Source organism: Elaeis guineensis, chromosome 5 (assembly GCF_000442705.2).
Source record: "Elaeis guineensis isolate ETL-2024a chromosome 5, EG11, whole genome shotgun sequence".
In the NCBI taxonomy this organism is placed as follows: domain Eukaryota; kingdom Viridiplantae; phylum Streptophyta; class Magnoliopsida; order Arecales; family Arecaceae; genus Elaeis; species Elaeis guineensis.
Genome location: NC_025997.2, coordinates 5,148,409 through 5,172,021, shown reverse-complemented (window position 1 = coordinate 5,172,021; position 23,613 = coordinate 5,148,409). Strand labels below are relative to the sequence as shown.

Here is a 23,613-nt window from a genome sequence, read left to right as displayed (position 1 = left end):
TCCCCACCAAAACTTGTGTGTAACGTGGAATTAAATAAGCTCGCGTTCTTTAGTGGAAGGTAAGGTCAATGTCCATGCGCAGAGTGTAGTAGGATCCACTAATTTGTATGTTGTGTGAAAAACGCATTTATAAATTTTATGCCTAACGTACTAGTTGATAAATCCTGGCCAACAAAACACACGAGCAAGTCATGTATATTATTTATTATTTATTATTTTTTTAGCTTAGGTTGAGGTGCAAATAGTTTTGATGAACTCCAAACCCGGTTCAGTGTGTCTTAAGACCCAAGTTAATCATTCTATAAAAAAAACCCTAGTTGATTCGATCGGTTCTCGAATTAGAAAACTAAGAAATAGTTTTGGTTGTGTACTCAAAAGATTTCTCTGGTCGATAATTATTTGAGGATAGAAGTTTATGGTGGTTGCGATTCTCAGCCCACCTTCCGGAAGATGGTTGGGTGTAGTATTAAGATGCATTAACCTTAAATTTTGCCAATGCAAATCACATGGTGGTAGGTTTACATCCCAAGGCAAGATGGGCCGGCCTCATTTGCCAGTCTAATTTTAGGCTAGGATCAAAATTTTAGACTTTTTTTTTATAATAGGATCAAATTAGATCTCTACGTTCAAGTTTATTACAGCTAGAACGAGCCCCACTTCGATGGCAAATGAAGCCTAACCTTTCAAATTGCATTCAGACTGACGTGATGCTCGCAATATTGGCGGCCGACATTTCGTTGTGACAGAAATCTATTGGGATAATTTTGTAATGATAATTTTTGGATATCATGCAAAGACACTATGGTAGCAAACCGACGTCGATGCACAATTTAGAAAAGTAACGGGATATCTCGAGCAATTTGATTAATATGTTGTGGTATAAAATTTTTTTTTTTTTATTTGGGATGATGAGGAAGGTCAAGTCATCCCAATTTTACTGAATCAAAAGAGTGTACTAGAGGAAGTTTAAATGTCGCATCTTATAATGGAGCACTTCGAAGATTAGATCTGGAGATAAAATAAAACATGCCCATCAATCCTGTTTGACCTTTTGTATTCTGATTTTATGTACTGCTTTTCACACGGGCGTAGGGTGACCACTCACCAAGAGAAAAAAATTTCTATAAGAGAAGGCACACTATTGAAGGAAGGACGGGGCTACGGTGATAGAGGACCAAAGGTTAGAGAAGGAATGAAGACCCTTCTAAATGCATAACTGAGACTTGTGATTTATCAAGTTCAACCCAGTCCACATAACAGCAGATTCAAAAACAAAGCTTTTATCCTTCCAAACTTGTCCAACTTGTTCTGGCTCCTTCCAAACTTGTCCAACTTGTTGTGGCCAGACAATTTCCATCAAAACTTACTGCAATTAAAAAATTATTTATTTAGTATATGAAGAAAGAAAATGGTCTACTACATATATTGATTGTTTAATGGAGTGCTGGAAGAGCATCCAAAGCAGGTCATTTCTCAGCTCGTCGTCAACTGTTATTGTGATCGCGAACCACCACCAGCCAACGCCGACGCAATAGAAGGGTCAAAAGTCTACAGTTATTTTTTCACTGTCGGTAGTCCAAACTTTGCACTTGTTCATACGGCCAGCTGCAAACAATTACCTCCGCTTTAGAGAGATGACGCGTTTAGAGATTTTTAATTTTTAAAACATGATTTTTTCAAGTTTTAAAAAAGAATCAGGGTTGAGATTCTTCTAAGTGCTTTGCTAATTATAAATCTTTGGATTTTTTACGTGAATTTAGGGGGCTTATTAGCATCACATTTTACCTACTTGGGCAAATTATTTCATGTCCAAATATTTATAGTGAATCACTGGGAATGTTTCAGAAGTTCAGAACAAAATCATATATAGCAGAGAGAAGAAATTTAGAACACAATTGCTGACCCACAATCACCATCCATTTAAATAAATTGAATTAATATAGCCTAGTGTATAGCACAAGTACAAGATGGTGTGACATAAGAGGATGAACAGTGAGTACTAATTAGTGATACTCATTACCGTTGTTATTCCAATGACTTTGAAGCATTTGCACCTAAAGGCAGCTGTTGGCTATCTACTTGACATGCATAAATGGTCCTTCCGAGGGATATCTCACTTAAAAAGGAAAGAAAGAATAAATTATTCTACCGTTTTTTCAATTAGCTGTTACTCCATTCGACGGTTGATGGGATCGCAATGCCATGTCAGTGCTCGACCGATTGCCACATTGGGCAGAAAAGGATGGAGTGATCGATTTTAGCATTCTTCAGTTATTATTATTATTATTATTTGGGCCAAACTATTGTCGAATTTGAAGGGGAGGCATTCGCCATTGACTTTGAGTAGATGTTCGCGTCAAGCCGTCGGCTCGAAGACTTGCCGTAACGGTGATGCCAACAAATACAGCAAGGGAAACGTGGACGACCCTCTTTCGCCAAAACGACGAAACACCATCACCATCCGCGTTACACCCTGTCACGCTCCATGGTCCACCCGCACCCGAGTTGCCAATACTGCGCCAACCTATTAATAAATAAATAAATAAGTTATATTTTTAATCCCTCAATTAAATCAGATTTTTTTAAAAAAAATTTAAACTAAAAAATAAAATAAAATTTAATCATTTTAATATTGTCCTCGGATGCAACTCCGATAATTTTTTCTCATAAAAATTTGATGTGATAACTATTACTACTTATGTGATATTAAAATTTAAAGAAATATTGATGTGGTAAAAATAATGATCATTTTTTTCTTCCTCCAATTCTATTTTTTTCTTTTTTAATTATCTTTTATTTTTTTATTTTTTTAAAAAAATTATTATTTGAAGACATGAGAGTTGGAATAGGAGGAGAAGATGGCAAAACTAATGCTCACTTGATGAGGTGTTGGGAGAAGACGATGGGAGATGAGTAAAGAAGAAAAATCGAACAGAGGCGGAGGATGAGGCTATTGACATGAGGGAGCTTTTCTTCTTTATCATCTTTTTGCATTGGGGATTATGGGGATAAGAAAAAAAATGGGAGATAAAAGATTTCATAGGGGGGGGTGGAGAGTTCAGTGAGATAGAGTGGTAAGAAATAAAGCATAAAAGATTGTGAAAAAGGAGGAGGATGGGGCAGGGAGGGAAGGAATTTTTCTTCTTTTTCTATTAGGATTTTGAGGATGAAAAGAAGGGAAATAGGAGATGAGAGATCTAGGGAGGGGATGGGTGAGGATAGTTCGATGAGATGGCGTGATGAGAGATAAAGAACAAAAAGTTATGGTGAGGAGGAGGCAAGAGCCATGGAGGGAAGAGGGCTTTTCTTTTGTTTCCATTGGGATTTTAAGGAATGAGAAGAAAATAGATGGGAGATGAGAAATCAAGGAAAAATGATAAAATTAGGAATTTTGGTTATATCTGCAGTATTTTTCAAAATATTTTAAACTACACCTGCTTGGTCGTGGAGTATTGTCAATTCGATGCTACTTGCTTGTCTCTTAACAACCGTAACATCTGGGACTCTCATACTGCTATTGCAGCAACTCGTATAGTTATTTTCATTTCTTTGGAGCCTCCTCCTCCCAAGTTTGTCGAGATGAATTTCGATGACAGTATCACGAACGGTAGGGGCGGCATAGGAATGATCATCCGAGGCCCTAATATTAGGTTGCTAACAAGTGGGGGCTATCATTTCTTTGACCCTTCAATCCTGAGAGTTGAGTTGTATGCCATCTAGGTAGGTATCATCTATGCCAGACTGGAGTTACGAATGAAGAAAATTTTCATCGAGAAAAATTCTGCCACCATCATTGGTCGGATCAGAAACAACATGATGCAGTTGGTGGCACATCCGCTCCTCTATGATACTTGAACTGCTTTTCGTCATTCTACTGCGATGTCGATACGGTATGTTTATCGGAAGGTGAACAGTGCAACAAATTGATTTGCATCCTTTGTGGCCAAATATTTCAAAGACCGGATCTAAAGGCAGGATGACACTTGCCTGTCGGTCTGATAAGATATTTTGTATTTTGATTTTATGAATAGCTCTCGTATCCAGTGGTATAGCCGTCTGTTTGTACTAAAAAAAAATTAAGCTATATCAACATAGATTTGAGCCATACGAGCAAAATTTGCTCTACATAAATATTGATGGTTGTTATATCGGATTTTTAATAAAAAAAAATAGTCAAAATCAGATCCGAGAGCAACATTAAAACGGTTTGGATAGTTTCGCATTAAATTCTAATTTTTCATAGTTTGAAAATATTTTTTAAAAAATTTAATTTAATTTAGATAATAATAGTATTAATAAAAAACTAACTACTTGCTCGCGCCTCGTTTGCATTTCAAAACCCAATATCTTTTTATTTATATTTAGTTGTTGAATGTGTGGCCCCCGCCTCACTCCAACACTGGCGGCAGGAGGACACGACCGTCCCCGTCGACCAATAATCCGATGAAATCCCCCACCGGCGACAAGCCATCCAAGAAAAAGAAAGAGACGGATGGGAGATGCGCGAACGGCTTGCAACCTGGGGTGGCCCGGTCCTTCTTCGTTCGAAGAAGCACTTCGTCCAGGAGGCAGATAACGGCATCGAATCCTCTTCTTCTTCGATTCTCCACCGAAAGGAGATGAGCACGAGATTGTTCCGGCTTTAAAGAACCGCATCTTGTTTATGTCATCTATAATCTGGCGCAGACCCTTCAGGTGTTCGACCCGGGGTGCAAGAGAAGCAATACCAAGAGCTGTCATGAACCACTGGTTGTTTCTACTTCGTTCTAATGACCCTTCTAAATTTGACCCTCTGGAATTGATTGGGTGTTTTATGGAAGGGAGGAAAGCAGAGGTCGATCTATTCCTCGCAAATATGGGGTTTGAGAGGGGAGGAGGAGGGTCTTTGGTGAGCGTAGCTTCTACTAAGGATGAGTGTGAGCTCCGAGCCTCCAATGGCAGCAGGAAAGAACGTGTTAGTATTTCGCCACGGAAGCCCACAGGTGGGTTGTCAAACGTACCACATGCTTATGTCGAGCGATTGCGGTTCGCACTTCCAGCCGTTTCCTTGTGGAGCCGGTCGAGTTAACCTTGCAGTTGTGACGATCCTCGAAAGAGCATCTGATAAGAAGAAACTATTCTCTGTTCAGGATTTCTTTCGTTACACAGGAGCAGAAGGTATGTGGCATTAGATTTAGACTTTCTGCTAATTGCTTACCGTGTCAGTGTCCTGGTAGCTGTCTTAGCTGTTCTTGGTTGTTGCTTGAAGTTAGAATCTTTCATACTGTTTTGACCAGCTTGTGATTAACCATAACGATCGTTGAACAATAGCTTTAGTCAAGAAGAAGACCAACAAGTTTACATTGACACCCATTGTTTTCTTGCTTAAGCCAATGGAGACAGAATTCAGAGATGAAATGTATCTAAACTTGTTATTATGTTCTCGGAGAAAGAATATGATAGAGCATTATATGGCCTAGGTTTAGGAAGGCAAATTGATTAGAGGGTTGTGAAAATGCTAATTATATTAATGACGAAATGGTAAAAATTGTGGGGCTTGCTTGCAATTGCTATCAGATTACTTGACCCGAGGGCCATCTTCTTCTTTCTTAAAGTAGTTTTGGATAGGCAGGACCTGGAGTGTTTTGTAAGGTCTTGTATGAGAACTGTGTTGAATGTGGAAATCCTTTAGGAAGGAAGGATAAAAGTGCAAAAAATTGATCAAACTAAAGCAGAGTATTGGACACCCCATCTTTTGAAGTCAACTGGCCTAATGAAGTTATCCAGAAGGAAACCTTGGTTTCTCATGTCAGCTGATATTATTAATACATACAACGCAGTTTGTTTATTTGATGATCTGTAACTTCATCTATATATAATGACTGGCTCCATGTTGGCCAGATTTGAGAAATTTCTTGGATATTGTTGACATAAAAAAATATACATATTTAATTCACCAACGGTTAGTATACTAATTGCCTGATGTTTGGTTTTGTTTGTTACCTAATTCGGGTGGTTTTGCAATAGCGTGACTCCCAATTTTTGTGACACTTGCATGATTGCATATGATTAGGTTCTTACAGACGGAGCTAAGAAAATAGAAAATTGCTACAGAAAGGCGATTTTTTTGAGGAGCTGAATAGAGATGGAGATCCCCAGGTAACATTTGAAGACCTTGAAATTGTTGTGAACGAAACGTGCTAGAGAATTTTTGTACCGTGCTAGAAACATTGATTTTCAAAGCCGATTGGGTGGAAATATTTTTTTTCCTTGATGGAGCAGAAGGGGCTGGCTGTTCTTTGATTTGAGCAAGTCTGGAACACTTCAAAAACACTAAAAATTGGCATCACTGAGAAATGTTGGCCTTCCTGCTAATGAAGTTAATGCTATTGCTATGATGCACTATCTAAATGATGCTATTGCTACGATGCGCTATCTGAATGCAGATGCTGGAGGATCTATTTCTTATAGCCATTTTCAGAATTTCTTGCTGCTTCCTTTGGAGCTCCTTGACGATGATCTTCGGTATGTCAAAATAAGTTGTTATATATAATATCTCCTGTTCCATGATTTCTCACTTCTTATCAGCCTAATTTTCAGCAAAACATTTCATTCAAACCCTTTTTGTTTTGATGTAAATGTTTTATCTGAATGATAAACCATAATACAGGTAATCAATAACTTCACCAGATTTGATGTGTCTTTCTTTAATCAATAACTTGACCAGATTTGATGTGTCTTTCTTTGATCAATAACTTCACCTGATTTGATGTGTCTTTCTTTAATCAATAACTTCACCAGATTTGATGTGTCTTTTGTTCTTTCTTTCTTACTTCTGTCCTTTTTTTTTTGGTTGAATACATAATGATACCCACCCAAAAAAAAGAATACATAGTGATAAAAGGCAGGACCCACCATTTTAGAGATTCCTTTACTCAGGACATTCATACATAGATCAATATTTACGATCTTTGAGGTTAAGAATACTCTCATACACACGGAGAGACATACAAACGCATACAAATGCATGCATAGCTACAAAGATGCAAATGCGCTGAATTGCCCCAAACTTACCATGCTGGATTATGCGTACTATCGGAACATTTCATTTTTAAATATTTATGGTTCACCTTTTCTTTTGGGGCCAAATGTTTGTCGATATTGTAAAGATATTGTATCAAGCTGTGCTGGAAGGTATCATGTATTACACGACTGTCTATATAAAGATTTTTTTTTTTTTTTTTTTTTTACTATTTTGGCTAGGGTTCAGGGTCTAGGAAAAAATGTTGGTCTAAGAGAGTGGGGAAAGCTTGGAAAAGGATTTCTTGTGGAAAAAAAATTATTCTGACAATCAGACTTTAATTTTTTTGTCAGTTGAGTAAGTTTTTAAGAAAGAATATCGATGACGGTCTGCATCCCCATCCAATGGGTCATAATCAAACCCACTAGATAACTCGTTATCTTGAAGGAGGACTTCTCACTACTAGAGAGAGAAATCTAATCTTTTATATTTTCTGTAAAGAAATTAGTAGAAAATACTGTCTTCTAAACAAGAATAACTTCCGTAATTTCAATTTTGAACTGAGGTTCTGAAAAATTGACTAGGTTATCTACAAAGATGATAGATGGCAGAGTCCTAATTTCCATTTGGACAGGTAACTATGTAAATTGCTGAAGCAAACTTCATATTAAGCATGGCCTCACATACTAAAAGGTGAAACCTCACCTTTTCCAAAGATTAGAGATATACTTTTTGAACAGCTATGACATTTTAATGAAATGAGTAGTTTGAAAAGATTGACTTGTGAGCAAATGACAACATTCTCCTTAACTGAAATAAAATTTTCTATATAGCAAAGTTCTATCGAAAGAAAATACATGGCAGTCCCATGGGTTGTCACCTTTGACGAACTTCTTCATCTTGGCTAGGCTAGCCTTCCTTGTACTCTATAATCATCTTGGGATGGTAAATGTTCACATTTTAATAAATAACTATGTCAAATCCCCAACTTCCATACTCTCCAACTGTGATCTAACAAGCCTCACAGGATTCTTCTAGTTCCTGTTTCTCCTGTGAGACCACATTCTTGCAGCTTCGACAGTTGATAATTTAATAGCAGATCTTTTCTCTCCTCACTTGATACTTGCATCAAAAATAATAATAAATAGCTGATGCAAATTATGTAGAAGATTGGTTTTTCACTTCCTTTTTTTGTGGAGAAAATTTTTTACTTTATACTTACAATTGCTTCTATTTAACAATCAAATCTTGTTAATTTCTCATGCATGCAGGATAAGCCAGACTAAGAAATCTTTTTGTTGGCCCTTTTCCTTTTTGTAAAGATTTAGGTTGCATTCTGATTAATAACTAAATGCTTATTCGTTGAAGCTGGATTTTTAACTAAGAGAGTTGCTGAGTCCTATCTTTATTATGATCATCAGCTACTATAAGAAATATGGAATGGAAGTCATCAAGAACATTTTGATGCAAGTGAAGACGTTGGTCTTTTTGGAATATATCTTCTGCCAGAAATCATCTTTTACACCCAGATCTTGTAGGTGGCTCACCAGTTGCATATGATGTTCTTCATCAAACCACATAACAGGAATATCTGGTTTGAAGCAGCCAGTTGTTTCTGATTCACGACCTGTGGAAATAGCTGCTGGAGATGTTCTAACATCAACATTGGCAGGAGGCCTTGCATGTGCCTTTTCTACTTCTGTCCTCTTGATACAATGAAGGCCACTCACTCTCTCTCCCCCCCCCCTCTCTCTATCTATCTGTCTCTATGTCTGCCTATCTCTATCTCTCTCGCTTGCTTGATTTGTGTATGTGAATTAGTTCAAGGTCTTGCATACACTTCTCATTGAACTATGTGAATGTTGGCAACCTCTTAGTATTGAAAATAATTAAAAAAACAAGCTACAAAATGGACTGATTGACCAAGTCAATTATCATATAGTTTTAAGCATGGAATTCACTCCGAGTTGCATACATCATAATCATTCAACCCATGGTATGATATTTTAGTTGGTTAGAGCTTGGAATAATGTTTGCAACGCTAACTGGATTGTGTCATCTCTTCTGTTAAAATTTCATCTTTTTTCTTTTCTGATGGGATAATCCAAAGGAAAGCTGAGTTGATATTCGTCTTTGTTTTACTCTAGGACATGACCATCACCTTGCAAATCTGGTTTTTAAATCAGGTGATACCATTCGCACATGGAAGGAGTGATGTTAGGTTGAAATGCCTGTTGGAAAATTCTACTCAATTTTTAGTAGCCCTAGTTAAAAATAGGAGTGATGTTAGGTTGAAAAACCTGTTGGAAAATTCTACTCAATTTTTAATAAACCCTATTTAGAATTATACACCCATAATTTGTTTATTTCTTTGTAATTCAGAAACAATATGTATCAACCAATACCAACTTCAGCTTTCTGTGTACATTCATAATGCTTTTCATCAAAATTATCTCTTCACAAAATGCACCAAGTCATTGGATTCATGCATGATATTCAGTAGCATGATCGTGGAATTCACTAACTTACCATGATCATTCCGATTCCAATCAGAAAGCTCTCGACGTATCTCATAAAGCTTGTGATTTGAAAGACCCTATTGGCGATGCACTTGCTCGCAGGTGTCAGCTATGGGCAGAAGTCCTTGCACTTGGGGTACTCAAACCAAAATATTCTAACTTGGACGGCTTTGGTTGCCTTGGCTGAAGCGGAGCAATGCTCAGTAATAACAGTGCATGATCAGAGGCAATGCGCTCCAGATGCTCTTCAGGTGCGTTCCAAACCTTATTCATAGCTTCCTACGATGACACCAAGTAAAAAGGTTGCTAGGGAAACCATGTCCAACGAGCAGAACTATGAACAAATTGTCAAAACTGATGAATCTTAGGATATATCTGAAATGGGCGGCCCTCCTTATCGTGGGCATCCAAGGAGTTCCCTGAAATGGGCTGTCCCCTTTTTTTATCATGGGCATCCGAGGTACATTAAAATCACCTGTAACAATAATTCTGAAAGCAGCAGCAATCACTTTGAAGATCTATTATAATTAGTGGAAGACTTATTGCTAATATAATCATAAGGATCTATGCGGGTATGTGTTTCATCGCATATCGTCTATGCATTAGATAGATCTTGAGTATTTATTATTGGATTAAAAAACTCAAATCATACCTTTTGATTAGTCGTTTCGGTGACGATATGATAGTAATAACAATAGTATTTACAAGGGGTTATATGTAGTAAGCTGAAACTATATTTGAATCTACATGTAGTAACTTGAAACATGAGATATTCATTTTTATATGGAGTAGCATAAAGATTTATTATTAATCCTATCGAGGATTACGGGTGGTACTTCATATGTAGAACATTGATATTATATGTAAATATAAATTTTAAGTTTCGACGGGCCTCTAGCATTATCTCAAACTTAAGTTATGCATCATTACGTTTAACACCAACGGGATGAGGTCATATGGTAAAGCACCATGAGGTCTCCTCTCTCTCCGTGCGCCTACGGTTTATAGATAAACCCATTTAAGTTTCAATTCTTGCTCTCTCCAAACACTTATCTTAGAAATCTTGGTTGGGTGTATGAATAGCGAACAAACCAAACGTGGCCATGTGGGATGGTCACCAGACACCAAGTCGGGCAGGTGTTTGTGGGCTAACCCATGTGTTGTCCCTGCGGAGGATGTGAACTGGGCTAGATGAAATTAAAAGGATAGAATGGCCTTGGGCTAGGCTAAAACATACTAGGCTTGGGCCTGCTTACCAATTTGATATTGATGTACGTCCAATATAAAGGAATGATGGTCGTGTTTTTCCCTTGACAAACAGTTCATATGTGCTCTGGGTGCTGTACGATGATATGATCATATCCCTTTTGGTATTCTTCTTCTTTGTTAGAACAGAGTCCACGAACAAATTAATTTTTGTGGGAATAGACATGAAGAATGTCCAATATCTAATGCTTCGTACTGAAGATCATGCAGCTGGTGTGGGTACCTCATGGTCAAATGGACCAATAGACCATGTGAACACCTCATGGTCAAGTTTCATATCTTAGCAAACCCAGCTTTGAGTCCAGGACAACTAGCTTTTGTACCTTTTTTTTATTTTTTTTTTAAGAGAATGTTGTGGTAACTCGACATAAAACCACTCAAGCAAGTCTCCCGGTCAAGTTTGATATCTTAGCAACTCCAACTTGAGTATGGGACAACTAGGTTTTGCACCTTTTTTTTTTTTTCTCCTTTCAAGAGAATGTTGTGGTAAGTCGACAAAAAATCACTCAAGCAAGCAAGTCTCATGGTCAAGTTTCATATCTTAGCAACCCCAACTTTGAGTCCAGGACAACTAGCTCTTGTACCTTTTTTTTTTTTTTTTTTTAAAGAAAATGTTGTGGTAACTCAACAAAAAATAACTCAAGTAAGTCACTCAACTGTCTTCCACCCATCACGTTGCTTCATTTTGTGCACATTCCACCATGCGTCTTTTTTTTGGTAACCATCCACCATATGCCCATTCAGAGGCAGCAATTATAATACAACACGCAAGCTGAGCGACCTTTTTTTAGCTACTTAAGCATCTTGTTTTTTTCGCCCTATTTGGCCAAGCATCATGCCATGGTTAACCTAGTATGTGTTAGTTCCTTAAGAAACATATTATTATGGATTAAAATCATTGATTTTTTAAAACGTTTAAGGAGACAAAATGACATGAACAATTTACATTAGAAAGTGACGAGATGACTGCAAACTTTGGCCGCAGCGAAAAATGTCACATGTTTGAGTAAGCATTTTTAACTGGATCTGTATAAGAAAACTTGTCATGATGCTACTTAATTCATGGTGTACAATCCTTGGAGATTTTTTTTTTATTAGTTTCTCCCTACATCAATTTGTTCGCAAAATTAAAGCATGGCTGTCGATCAGCTTGCAGATGTCTACAAATTGTAAACATCTACCGCAACCTAATGAAGCTGTGAATCACATCTATGTCTCGAGTTTTAATTCCACATGCAAATTGAGGCAGATGCCATGCATGTAAGCTGTTGAATATGTCCAGCACTTATTTCTAGGTTCATAGGGACCTAGAAGCTAAACTGTATCTCACAGACGTGAAGTCTAAACCATCAACTTAAATGGTAAAATCGCAAACTTGCAATTCGAGTCACATTTAGTCCATGGCTTGTCATCATGTTGTTATAGACAAAAACCACGCATAACATGGGTGCCACTGGCCTCTTTAGTAGATCTTGTAGAATAAGGCCATTTGAAGAACTTAGTTAGATAAGCCGGACCCACAATGGAGGCTTTCCTTTATATAATTCATTTCCACTGGTAGAAGTCTCAAGAGTAACATGGGATATGATCGCCAAGTTGGGCTTTGGTGGCGAAGTGCCATCCGACCCCCCTTCTGTTGACACCCAGTCCCTCTCTTCAGAAATGCATGGAAAAAGCTTTGAGAGAGATGGCAGAAAAGGAAGTGGGGTTAGAAAAAAAAAAAAAAAACCAAAGATAGTGACGCTTGTTATGATCCAAAGGATGTGTTTGTGTGTGTGCGCGCGCGCGCGGCGCGTATGAGAGAGAGAGAGAGATGGGAAAAGTATAGATGAGACTTTTCTTGTAGCGTATGGTGGTGGTAACATCGTGCACACCCCAATCTAGAAGTGCTTTGCCAAGTGGGGGAACTGGTGGGGATCCAAGCGGAAAGGGAATGCCGCGTCGGCCTTGGGGCACGTAGCATGGGGATGGATGGGAATGGCCTCGTGTGAACTATCCAAACCGTTTTTGAGTTTGGTTGGCCCCGAAGCCGCGCATTAATTACGTGTGCCGACTTCTAATGTTCTCCCCCATAATGATAGTCTTCTGACCGAAGAACGAATAAAGGAATTTCCCAACGTTAATTGAGCAGGTCTTTGTAGATTATTTGTGAGTCCGTGCCACATCAGGGGCGAGATAAGTGCCGGGCGCTGACGCATGCCACGTGGTCTGTTACATTACCTGGTCCAAGGGGAACCTTGGTATTCTATGCTGTGGAATGGCTCTAAGCTGACTGGTGATTGTGGTACATGTAGTTGGAATGCTCCGATCTCAGAATTAATAAGATTGAAGTCTAATTTTGACCTTGTGATAGCTTGATGTTTGAGCTCCCCGTTCCTTTCATTTTGTTGAACAAAGCATTTCTGGGTCATTTTTGGTAGACGATGTTTGGTTCAAGCGTGACGTTTACTTAGGTTAATATACCGAGTAAATGGAATATTTTCATTAGAGTTGATAATTTGATTGGAAGGATGCAAGTGCATTAAATTTGTAAATACTACATTAATTACCTAAATTGGAAAAGTAAGGGTACTAGCTAGTCTATCATAAAATTAGAAAAAACTATGGAGAAACCCCCTCCAAATATGAGCCATTTACATGTAAATCCAAAAATTTAGAAAGCATCAATTAGCCACAAAACTTCAAACTCATTGCAATATGACCCAGTTATCTATCTCTATTACAAAGATTATGATATGAGAACCATCTGATAACTAATTTTTTTTAAAAAAATTAGAGAATTTTTCTTTCCACTTAGCATGAATTAAAAAAGAGGGAAGGTGAGTCGTATAAATATAGAATATTTTGAGATCTATGCAAGCGGATGACTAATATAAGACTGAGTATTTTGATATCTATGCAAACAGATGGATAACAAATGATAGCTTACTTTGAAATCTATACAAACAGACAAATGATAGAGAGTGTAGTGCCTGAAGATGTGCAAGTACAAATGCATGACAAAGAATAGATTACTTTCAAATCTCTGCAAATAGATAGATGACAACAGACAGATTGCTTTGAGATATATGCAGGTACACGAATGATCAAAGTATCTTGAGATCCGTGCAAATAGATTGATGATAGCAAATAGAGTACTTTAAAACCTATGCAGGCAAGATGACATGCTTTGAGATCTATACAGGTAGATAGATGACAAAGTATGGAGTGCTTTAAAATTTGTGCAAATTGATAAATGTCAGAGAATAGTGTTTTGAGATCTGTGCAAGTGCATGGATAATAAAGGATGAAATGTTTTAAGATCTATGCAAGTGGATAGATAAGAGAAGATGGAGTGCTTTGAGATCTATGTAACTGGAAGGATGAGAGAGGAAGGAGCACTTTGAGATTTATACAGATAGATGGTTGATAGATGATAGAGCATTTTGAGATATGTGCAGATAATGGATGACAGAGGATGGAATACTTTGAAATCTATATATACAGATGGATGGATAATGGAGGATGGAGTGCTTAAAGATATGTACAGACGGATAGATAATAAAGGGTGGAGTGCTTTGAGATCGAGGTAGATGGATGGATGAGAGAGAATAAGTGCTTAGAGATCTATATAGGTGGATGGATAATAGAGAATGAAATTCTTTAAGATTTGTATAGATAGATAAATGGTAGGATGGAGGATTGATGATAAAGGATGAAGTGCTTTTAGATTTATGCCAATGAATAAATGATAAATGAATTATTTTGAGATTTATGTAGATGGATGGATAATAGAAGATGAAATACTTTGAGATTTATACGCTAAATGGATGATAAATGGATTGCTTTGAGATTTATACAAATGGATCAATGATAGAGGATGGGGTACTTTGAGACATATGTAGATGGATAAATAATAGAAGATGAATGATAGCAGATTGTGCTTTAACATCTATGAAGGCGGATGAATCATAAAAGACAGAGCATTTCGAGATTGCATTAAAGCTATAATTTGGTCTCTTTGAATTAAGGATAGTTTGATATTTTTTCATTCCATTAACGGCATCAGAATTCGGACAACTAGACCAAATTGCAACAAAAATAAAGTTTTGGTGGCAAATTATTTTTTTTTTCTTAATCTTCTAGGATCTAGGTATAATCGGTCCAAATACTAGGTATTTTTGTCTCCTAAAATTTATTGGCGGTTGTATTAGACCCGAAGCTATATTAAGAATCATTTCTTAATCTAGCTATACTGGAATTATATCTTAGTTGGTTACTCTTTAGTTATTCCTACCTTTCTATTCTAATTTTATTATAGCTAAATAGATAGTTTGTCTTCTGGTGGAAGTCCTAGTTCATGTCACCTAACTTTTGATTTAACTATTTTCCTAAAGTTTTGGCTCAAGTTTTGGAAGAGAATAGTTGAACTATAATTTTAGTCAATTATCATGTTTGCTTTGTGATGTGAGTACAAAAATTGTGGTCCTCAGTCGGATGGATTTCATTAGTGTTTTGGTTTTGGTGGTAACACACTGGTGCCAAAAAGTTGGGCATGGGAATCTTGGCAGAGTCCGAGTTAAACTTCGTTAGAGAATAATTTTATATGATACACTGAATTAGTCATGAGCGAGAGTGAGAGTGCACCAGGCATCCTTGCCAGTCCTTTTTTTTTTATTATTATTTCTATTTTTACTTCGATAACCAAGAGCAAAACAAGCGTCGAGTCCTTGTCTTGATCTTAATTTTATTTTATAAAATTTATTACTCTCTCTCTTTCCAATTTTTCTTCTCCTTTACTATAGTTTTTTATTTTACAATTTCGTTTTTGTTCTTGCTGCTTGTCCGTGGTAATCTTGAACCGGCCAACCTTACTCCACTATTATCAAATATCATACCAATCTATATATTATCAAATAGTTTCTAGAGTCTCTACAAGTTCTCTATTTCATACCTCTTAAACATAATGGAAGATGATCAAAGCACCTGATTTCATAAAGGTTTCGCATTTATTCTCCATAATTATATGGGTTGGCTTGTCCACCATATAAAATTTTTCTTATTTATGAGTTACTGTTACAAAATATGCATCGTGATTTATGCAAAATCAAGATTGACATGATCATTAGAAACCAGTTCATTTAATGTAGCCAATGTGAATCTCAACACTTTGACTTGAGTTGTTGTAATGGCTCAGATATCATCCAAAAAATCAATCAAAAGATATTATTTGAATTTTTTGATCCTATATAAATACTCAAAATACATCTAATGCATAAGTTTAAGATTTGCACATTTGTTAGGCTAAAGATCTAAATTCATTCAAATCCAATCATAAATATGATAATTTAGTCAAAATTAGTCATAATAAATTATGCGGCAATATTCTTTAGTTATATAAATCATAGGTAAGATATGCTCTCATATCATTTGTAACAACTCAGAATCTCATTCAAAAATATTAATCTAATATTATTTGAATTTTTGACCATCCAAAATGTACCCAATATATAGTCATTATGAAACTAAACAAACATCCGTATATCTTCACAGTTATATGATATAAACTGGCTGATCCATCACTTCCTTCGGGCATCACCACTTATGTATTAGAATTAACAATATGGCCCAACATCGCACCTTGCAGATGGCAGTTATAACCCACCCAAGTTTGTGAGCTCCTTCGACGGGAGATTGTCTCAAATTGCATGGAAAACTCTATGATCAATACTAAATTATTTATCCTTTGAGTGCATTCTAGAAGACTGTGATACAACTGTACCGAATCTAATGAACCACTCGTTGGTCCACATCTGGCGTCCAAGTAATCCACAATTGAGGTGAAAAGCCACATGTTTGGTGCTACATTTCCTCCTGATAGAAGATAAGATTTGACAAAGCATTTGACAAAAAATAACATGCTGAATTAGTGTGACACACAAGAAATAAAAAAATGGAAAAAAAAAAAAAAGAGAAGCAAGAGAACAGAATAAAATAGTAGGTAGATGATGACCAATATGTCTCCTTTCTTAACATCCATGCTTACGCTTGACCAGAAGTAAAAACTGGCAGTGAACGGTCTCACACCCACGGTTTATTATCTTGCATTGGTGGATGGGTAGGTCCACACGGCATCGACCCAAGAAATATGCCAACATTACGGACTTTGGAACGGAATTCCAACTCCTAACCCACCTTCCACCATACACTACGGAAGAGGACTATGTGACCTCCTTTTCCAACGGGCGAGAAGGAAACCCCGATCGAGAAAAAAATCAGAGTCGGTCTTCACATTTTTTTAGACCAAGACAAATGAAAAAAAATGAACCTTTCTATTAAAAACTAACATATTTTAAATATTAATTATTATTAAAAAATTAATCTATTATAATAATTTTTTATAAATATATTCATTAAATAATATGTAAATTTTTTATTAATTTATTTAATTATTTTTTTATTAAAAATTATAGAAAACATCTTTGTATCTTTTGGAACATCAATGCAGCAATTTGATTTATCTCCAAATCGATTCCGATTTAGAAAATAGAAGCCCTCGCATGAAGGAGAGAGGCAAAAAGATGTCTAGAAAATTGTTGCCAAGTCTGTTACGGAAGTCATGTATCGTTGCTTTCTCGTGCCCAACGAGCGACCGCCCCCTCAACTACATCTTGACCCTAAAAGAGCGATGGATGGCATTGGCCTCGTGGCAATTAGGTTTTGGAGTTTTGGAGGGAAAATAATGAAGATTCTTCTTGGTTTTGACCAGCCAATGAAGTAATTTCCCGGCGTCAGGGTTGGCAATGTGGAGATGATGAGCTGAAATCATTTATTGTTTCCTTAAAGAATGGGATTCATCAATACAGTGAAATGACATTGAAAAGGGGTTTTAATGAGTATAATATGGAGGAATTTAGTTGGTGGGATTATTAATTCCTTCTGGTTACTCACTGGATGGTTCACATATTCTAGTTATGGGCCAACTGTTGAGAAGTTTAAAACACATGACAATGATTAAGAATGCGTTGTCATTGAACGCAACGGCCTACTGCAAGTATTCTAAAGGAAATAAGAGTAGTTAAGAGCGTGACCTCGATCTAACATAATAAAATAACTCTTGTCATGGCCCTCGCGAAAGAACTTCCATCCTTTCCTCCGTTGTTTAAACAAATCACTGTATCACAATCGAAGGAGAAAGAAAAGTTCTTTTTTGATATTGCCAAAGTTGTGATAGGTTTGGTTTTAAAAATGCCTAAGTTCACATCATTCATTTAATTTCTAGGGCACAATTAGATTATGCTTGATATAGGGAATATTTTGTTCTCAGACAAGATATAGTCATGTAGCCAATACTTTAATATTGTTATATATAATTGCCTATATGATATGAATTGTATGGAGATTACCTATCATTTTCTCTAGAATAAAATAACACATGATGTTGCTATTAACTATAATTTAACACCATTAATTAGCATCATAATTTTCAAGATCATGGAAGCAAGGTCAAGCTTAATTTGGTTAAAATTTAATTTATTTAAAACTTATTGTTGGTACACCCCACCGATCTCTGGTCACGTGGGGTGTTAAAAGAAATCATCATCTTACCAATCTGCAGATTACTTATCGCATCACATCAGTTAACTTGAGGACTCATCAGCGCTATCCTAAACCAGATCGGATTATTGCCAACCTGAAGCTATCTACTAGTCAGATCATATTGAGGATACATTGGATTTAACTGATCTCCCCCTCAGTCAGTAAAAGCTTCGAATCAGTTGTCTTTCAACTATATTATAGCTGTTCTTCACGTGGGACAACTTATAACTTCTCAATAGCTGGCTATTCTGTTATAACAAATTTTTAACAGACTAGACAGAACCGTCTAATAAATAAGATCCACCGAATCAAGTGGTTACTAATTGCCTAACAAACTCTCTTAATGGCCTAGTGGCCTAGTGAGCTCCTCTGTATAAAGAGTAGAGGCCCTTCTAGCGGTAAATCATAACTTACAGAGCCAAGACTCTGCTGAACTTACTCCATTTCCTCCACTAAAGAAAATCTGAATTCTTTTCACTCCATCTTACTCTCTCCTTGCTCTCTACTTTTTTATTTTTCACTATCCATTTTCAGACTCCGACTGATTTAAGCATCTGAGGATCCTAAACAGAGGGTCTCCTATTAGTTTTAGTACTTTTTTTTGCAAGATCACCAGTAGACTTCGTCAACTAGATCCCTTCATGGAACTTTAGCTTGATTCTTGACGGACCTCACCTTCTTTCCTCCAGAGCCTTGTAGCAACACTTATAATGCTAATTTATTTTGATTACTATAACAATCACAACATCTCTACTGTGTGACCATCAATTATGAATGTAGATTCTTAAAACTGCTTATCTTTTTGGGTGCGGTTTATAAATCTAAAATCATTCCACTAAAATAATTTATATTATTTAGTGAATTTTTTTCTTTCAAAAGATGGAGCACTCATATAAGTCTAGTATGAACACAACCAAAAAGATCAGAAAATAAAATATCATGCAATGAATGCAGAGCAGTCTCCATGTCAGTCTAAAGTACTTTTCCAGACGTCACAAATGATGTGGCCTGATACATGCCTCTCAGTACATATGCCTGATACACAATAACATGGCTCCCTTAATAGTCTGAAGATGATCGACAGAAGTGGATGGATAGCATCTGCCCTTGCATACCCTTGAATCCATCTAACTATTGTGGCTGAATCCGCTTCGACGATGAAATGGTCGAGCCCCAAGATGGACCTTATTTGGACGATGCCAATCCAAGCAACCCATAGTTCTACTTCAAATACCATGGTCTCAAACAAATGAGTTCCACCATGACTACTAGCCTCAAATCCGATTTGTGAATCACAAACTCAACTCCTCTGCTACTAGTCACATTGCCATCAAAGTTGATCAGAACAGAGAGTTCCTAGAAGATAAAAATCCTGCAGATCACCCTATAAGCTAGATGAGAGTCTCAAGTATTCGGAATCGTATCTTTCTCTGGACAAACCTCGTGGAGTACCTCTTCGACTCAAATATAAGACCGTTCCTGGTCAGTCAGATATAATATAGGATATATGCAGCATGGATATTTGAGAATGTGGCAATCTCAAAATTAGCACAGAATCATATGAAGTTAAGAAACGAGTACTAGACTAATGTCTTCGACTAGGCAACCATCGACAGAATACCAGTTAGCCTCCATATGTGCACAACTCTCGGGCATAAGAACAGAGTATGTCCCATGGTTTCTCGTATGGGATGATAGAAGAATTTTTTCCACTTTCTTATCATTTTCTCTATCTCCTTCTCTAAGTACCTTTTAAACTGAGATGATGATGATGATGATATACAGATTCATCTATCTCTCTCTATCTTTTGCATACACCTACAAGAGAACTCTCCTCATCAATTAAGGGGTAAATACAAAATTCGAGGGATCTGGCATCTCCTATGCATACATGCGCAAGAGAACTCTACTCCTCAATAAAGGGGTAAAGACAATATCCGGGGATGCGGCCTTAAGCCATAGGTACTAAAGATCCACCGTAGAAGTACCAATGGACGTTCTGACATGAAATGTGATAACCTCTCTTTTTCTCTTTCCACATTTTCCTTATTTACTAGCATCTATTAGTCTTCAAGTGCTGAAAAACGTCCCGTCATGTTCATCCTGGCACATGCATGCCATAAACTCAACTATTTGGATGTTCTCTACCCTCCCAATCTCGATCGTGACAACCATCTATAGCACCTCAATTTTCCTCTGCCGTCCGTAGCCAAATATCCCATCCATCCCTTTCCATTCCTCCCTCACTCGCCTAACAAGGAGCAAATTTTACCAATTAGCTGGTAACCAAACGAGTCTCAAAAGCCCCTCGGTAGCCCGTAGCCGTTTAGATCAGAACGTTCCGGACGCTGAGGTCAGGTCTCGTAAATTATTACGTCATCTCTCCCACTCTTCCAATTCTCTCTCTCCCTCCTCCTCTATATATCAAGTCTCCTGGCCTCAGGGAGCCCCCCAAACCGCGTTCCAAAAGGCTCTAGTCTTTCTTCCCCTCTCCTCTATCCCTTCGTTCTCCTTCTATGGGGTCGAGTGACACCACCACCACCTTCCACCACCACGCTTCTTCCTCATCCCCTTCCTCATCTCCCACCTCCTCTCCTCCTTCCCTTCCTCCCACGCCTCCTCCCGTGGTGCTCAGCCCTTGCGCCGCCTGCAAGATCCTCCGTCGGAGGTGCGTCGACAAATGCGTGCTCGCCCCCTATTTCCCTCCCACCGAGCCCCTCAAATTCACCACCGCGCATCGAGTCTTCGGTGCCAGCAACATTATCAAGTTCTTGCAGGTAAACTCATCTCATCACCATCCTCACCTTTTTTTTTTTTTTTTTTTAACTACTTCCTTTTGTTCTTCACTTTTCCATTCACCATCAAGCTACCACCCATATTTTTAAGCTTGTTTGGCAAAAATCTCAACCCAATTCAGATGATTAATTACGAATGCAGTCGCATCATCAAATTGCAGCATTCCCTCATTAGAATTCAACTAATCATATATAAATCCATGGTCAACAGGATCTACCAGAGAGCCAGAGGGCTGACGCAGTTAGCAGCATGGTGTACGAGGCCAACGCCAGGATCCGAGACCCGGTGTATGGTTGCGCGGGGGCCATCTGCCAGCTCCAGAAGCAAGTGAGCGAGCTCCAGGCCCAGCTGGCCCGGGCGCAGGCCGACCTCGTCAACATGCAAGCCCAGCAGGCGAACTTGATCGCCCTCGTCTGCGTGGAGATGGCTCAGTCCCAGCAGCCCCCCGCCGAGAGCCTCATCACCAGCCCCTACGTCTCCCAGAACGACACGTTTTTCCTCGACGACAGCAGCCATGGCTCGCTGTGGGAGGATCCCCTGTGGACATGAGCACGCGGCACCGGATTCCCTGGCCATGCCATCGAATAAATGGATCTGATATCCAAACTGCTAATTAGATGATCACTAGGAGAAGAAATTTGAGAGAAATTAATGAACCATGGCGATGAGATAGGACTGAAATATTGTTATTGTACCCTTACAAGAAATTAATAATAACTCTTAGTTTCTTCTTTAAGTAACTTTACGAGCAAGATGGATGCACTTTAATTTTCTGTTCTTCACCAGCCCTCCGAGCTCAAAGGAGAATAAAGGGTTGTAACTTGTAACTGAACACAATGTTTTAATTGTTGAGACTGGTTATAGTCCAAGTTCATCATGAGTTCCTTGTAAAACATATTGTATGCTAATTGTTTTTTTTTCCCCCCCCTCTAAGAGGCATGTGAGTCCATCAGAACGTTTCTTATGGTAGCAATTTAGAAATTAGTGATGAATTCTCCAGTCAATTACAAGACAAGTCAGCACAAAAAACGTGGAATGTAGGTGAAAGCGTCAAGTATTCAACGTTCACTTACTTACATAATCTCAAGGTAGTCGACTACATGTTGAGCCAACGGCGTGGTAGCTAGCTTCCGTTTCCTCGACGGAACCTTGGGAGTTTAGAATCACATTGGGAAAAAGGGTCCTTTTCCTAGGCCTTTAGAAGGTTAAACCATGAGAAGTACCAGCTAGGAGTCCTAGTTACTGGCCATGAATGGACTGCAGGTGAGGTACCGGTAAAAGCCAATTCTATCGTTCTCGTATCTAACATCGGTAGAGAGACTGGGACCGACAAACCAAATTTTGGCCTTCCTTAATTTAATCATTATATTAGGTCAGTGCTAAGAGTACGGCCCCTCTTTCTCTCTCTAATCTATATATGTTTCCTAATTAAATTTATTAATTACCTGGCAAACATTAGCCCTGGCCTCTATAGTCGCAAGGTTTTAGTCTATAGCTACGCACCAGCTTCTTTTGTTGTCATGCAGAAAAAAGATAATGAGGAATTAATGACGTATCTCGACCCTTATTCTCTTATAATTAGTAGTAATTAATAACAATTGTTCCATTCCAAATTTAACAAACATGCACTAATTACGCATACTGTTCGCCACAACTATAGCACCATGGTTGCCTGATGGATGCCTGAGCATGAATTATCTTTGACAACGTTGGGAAACAATGAAGTAGAATAGAAATAGAAGGGGTCGTGAGGATACTACAACTTTTAAGTTCCATAATTTTTGAGTACCAAAGGCAACGTTTTAACACGTATACCACCAATATTCCAAAATTATCTTAGAAATTCTTAACTACGTGATAGAAATGTGACAGAAATCAGAGTCATGTGGTGCCAATACATGAAAGATGGCATAATGCAAAATCCCATTATTATTCATTTCTTCTAACAAAGAATAAGCATATGCGTAGCAGTGCTTCCAGATATCTACTTCAAAGACTTTTGTTATAAGCTGCACTTCGTGGAGACCAGGCAAGTAAGGAGACAATTTATTGGTGGCCGGACCAAACGTAGAAAGATTTCTGGAAGCATTTGCATTAAGACTTTCGTGTTCCATGCCTCCTCCTTCATTATTTTATGGTGACAAATTGTAGTTCTGAAGAAAAGGATTATAAAGTATTAGTTCTTGGACTCCGGGATAACATCCATGCTATTTTTCAACACTACTCTAATCCAGTGCCTAAACGCACTGCTGGGGACGACCATCGGCAGCTAGCTTGATCAAACTGGCACAAGGCCAGCTCAGCTCAGCTTAGCCACCTCTGCCAAACCTAACAGGATCTAGTGAGGCTTCTAGGTCAGTGAAAGAGGCCTATCTTATTCTGTGGTTAGAACGGGGATAACAAAAGTCGTCCATGGATAACAACATAAATCTAAGTAAAGTTGGAGAGGTTGCA

The 23,613-nt window shown here is 37.9% G+C and overlaps 1 protein-coding gene and 1 pseudogene across 1 annotated transcript; both read left to right on the top strand.

The window, feature by feature from the left end:
* The first annotated feature begins 3,879 nt into the window (after nt 1-3,879).
* LOC114914185 (uncharacterized) lies at nt 3,880-8,979 on the top strand (annotated as a pseudogene).
* An 11,828-nt stretch (nt 8,980-20,807) lies between these two features.
* LOC105044649 (LOB domain-containing protein 1) lies at nt 20,808-22,036 on the top strand. Its single transcript, XM_010922618.4, has 2 exons — nt 20,808-21,140; nt 21,370-22,036. The coding sequence occupies exons 1-2, from the start codon at nt 20,880-20,882 to the stop codon at nt 21,706-21,708; spliced, it is 600 nt and encodes a 199-aa protein (XP_010920920.1). The 5' UTR covers nt 20,808-20,879; the 3' UTR covers nt 21,709-22,036.
* The last annotated feature ends 1,577 nt before the right edge of the window (nt 22,037-23,613 follow it).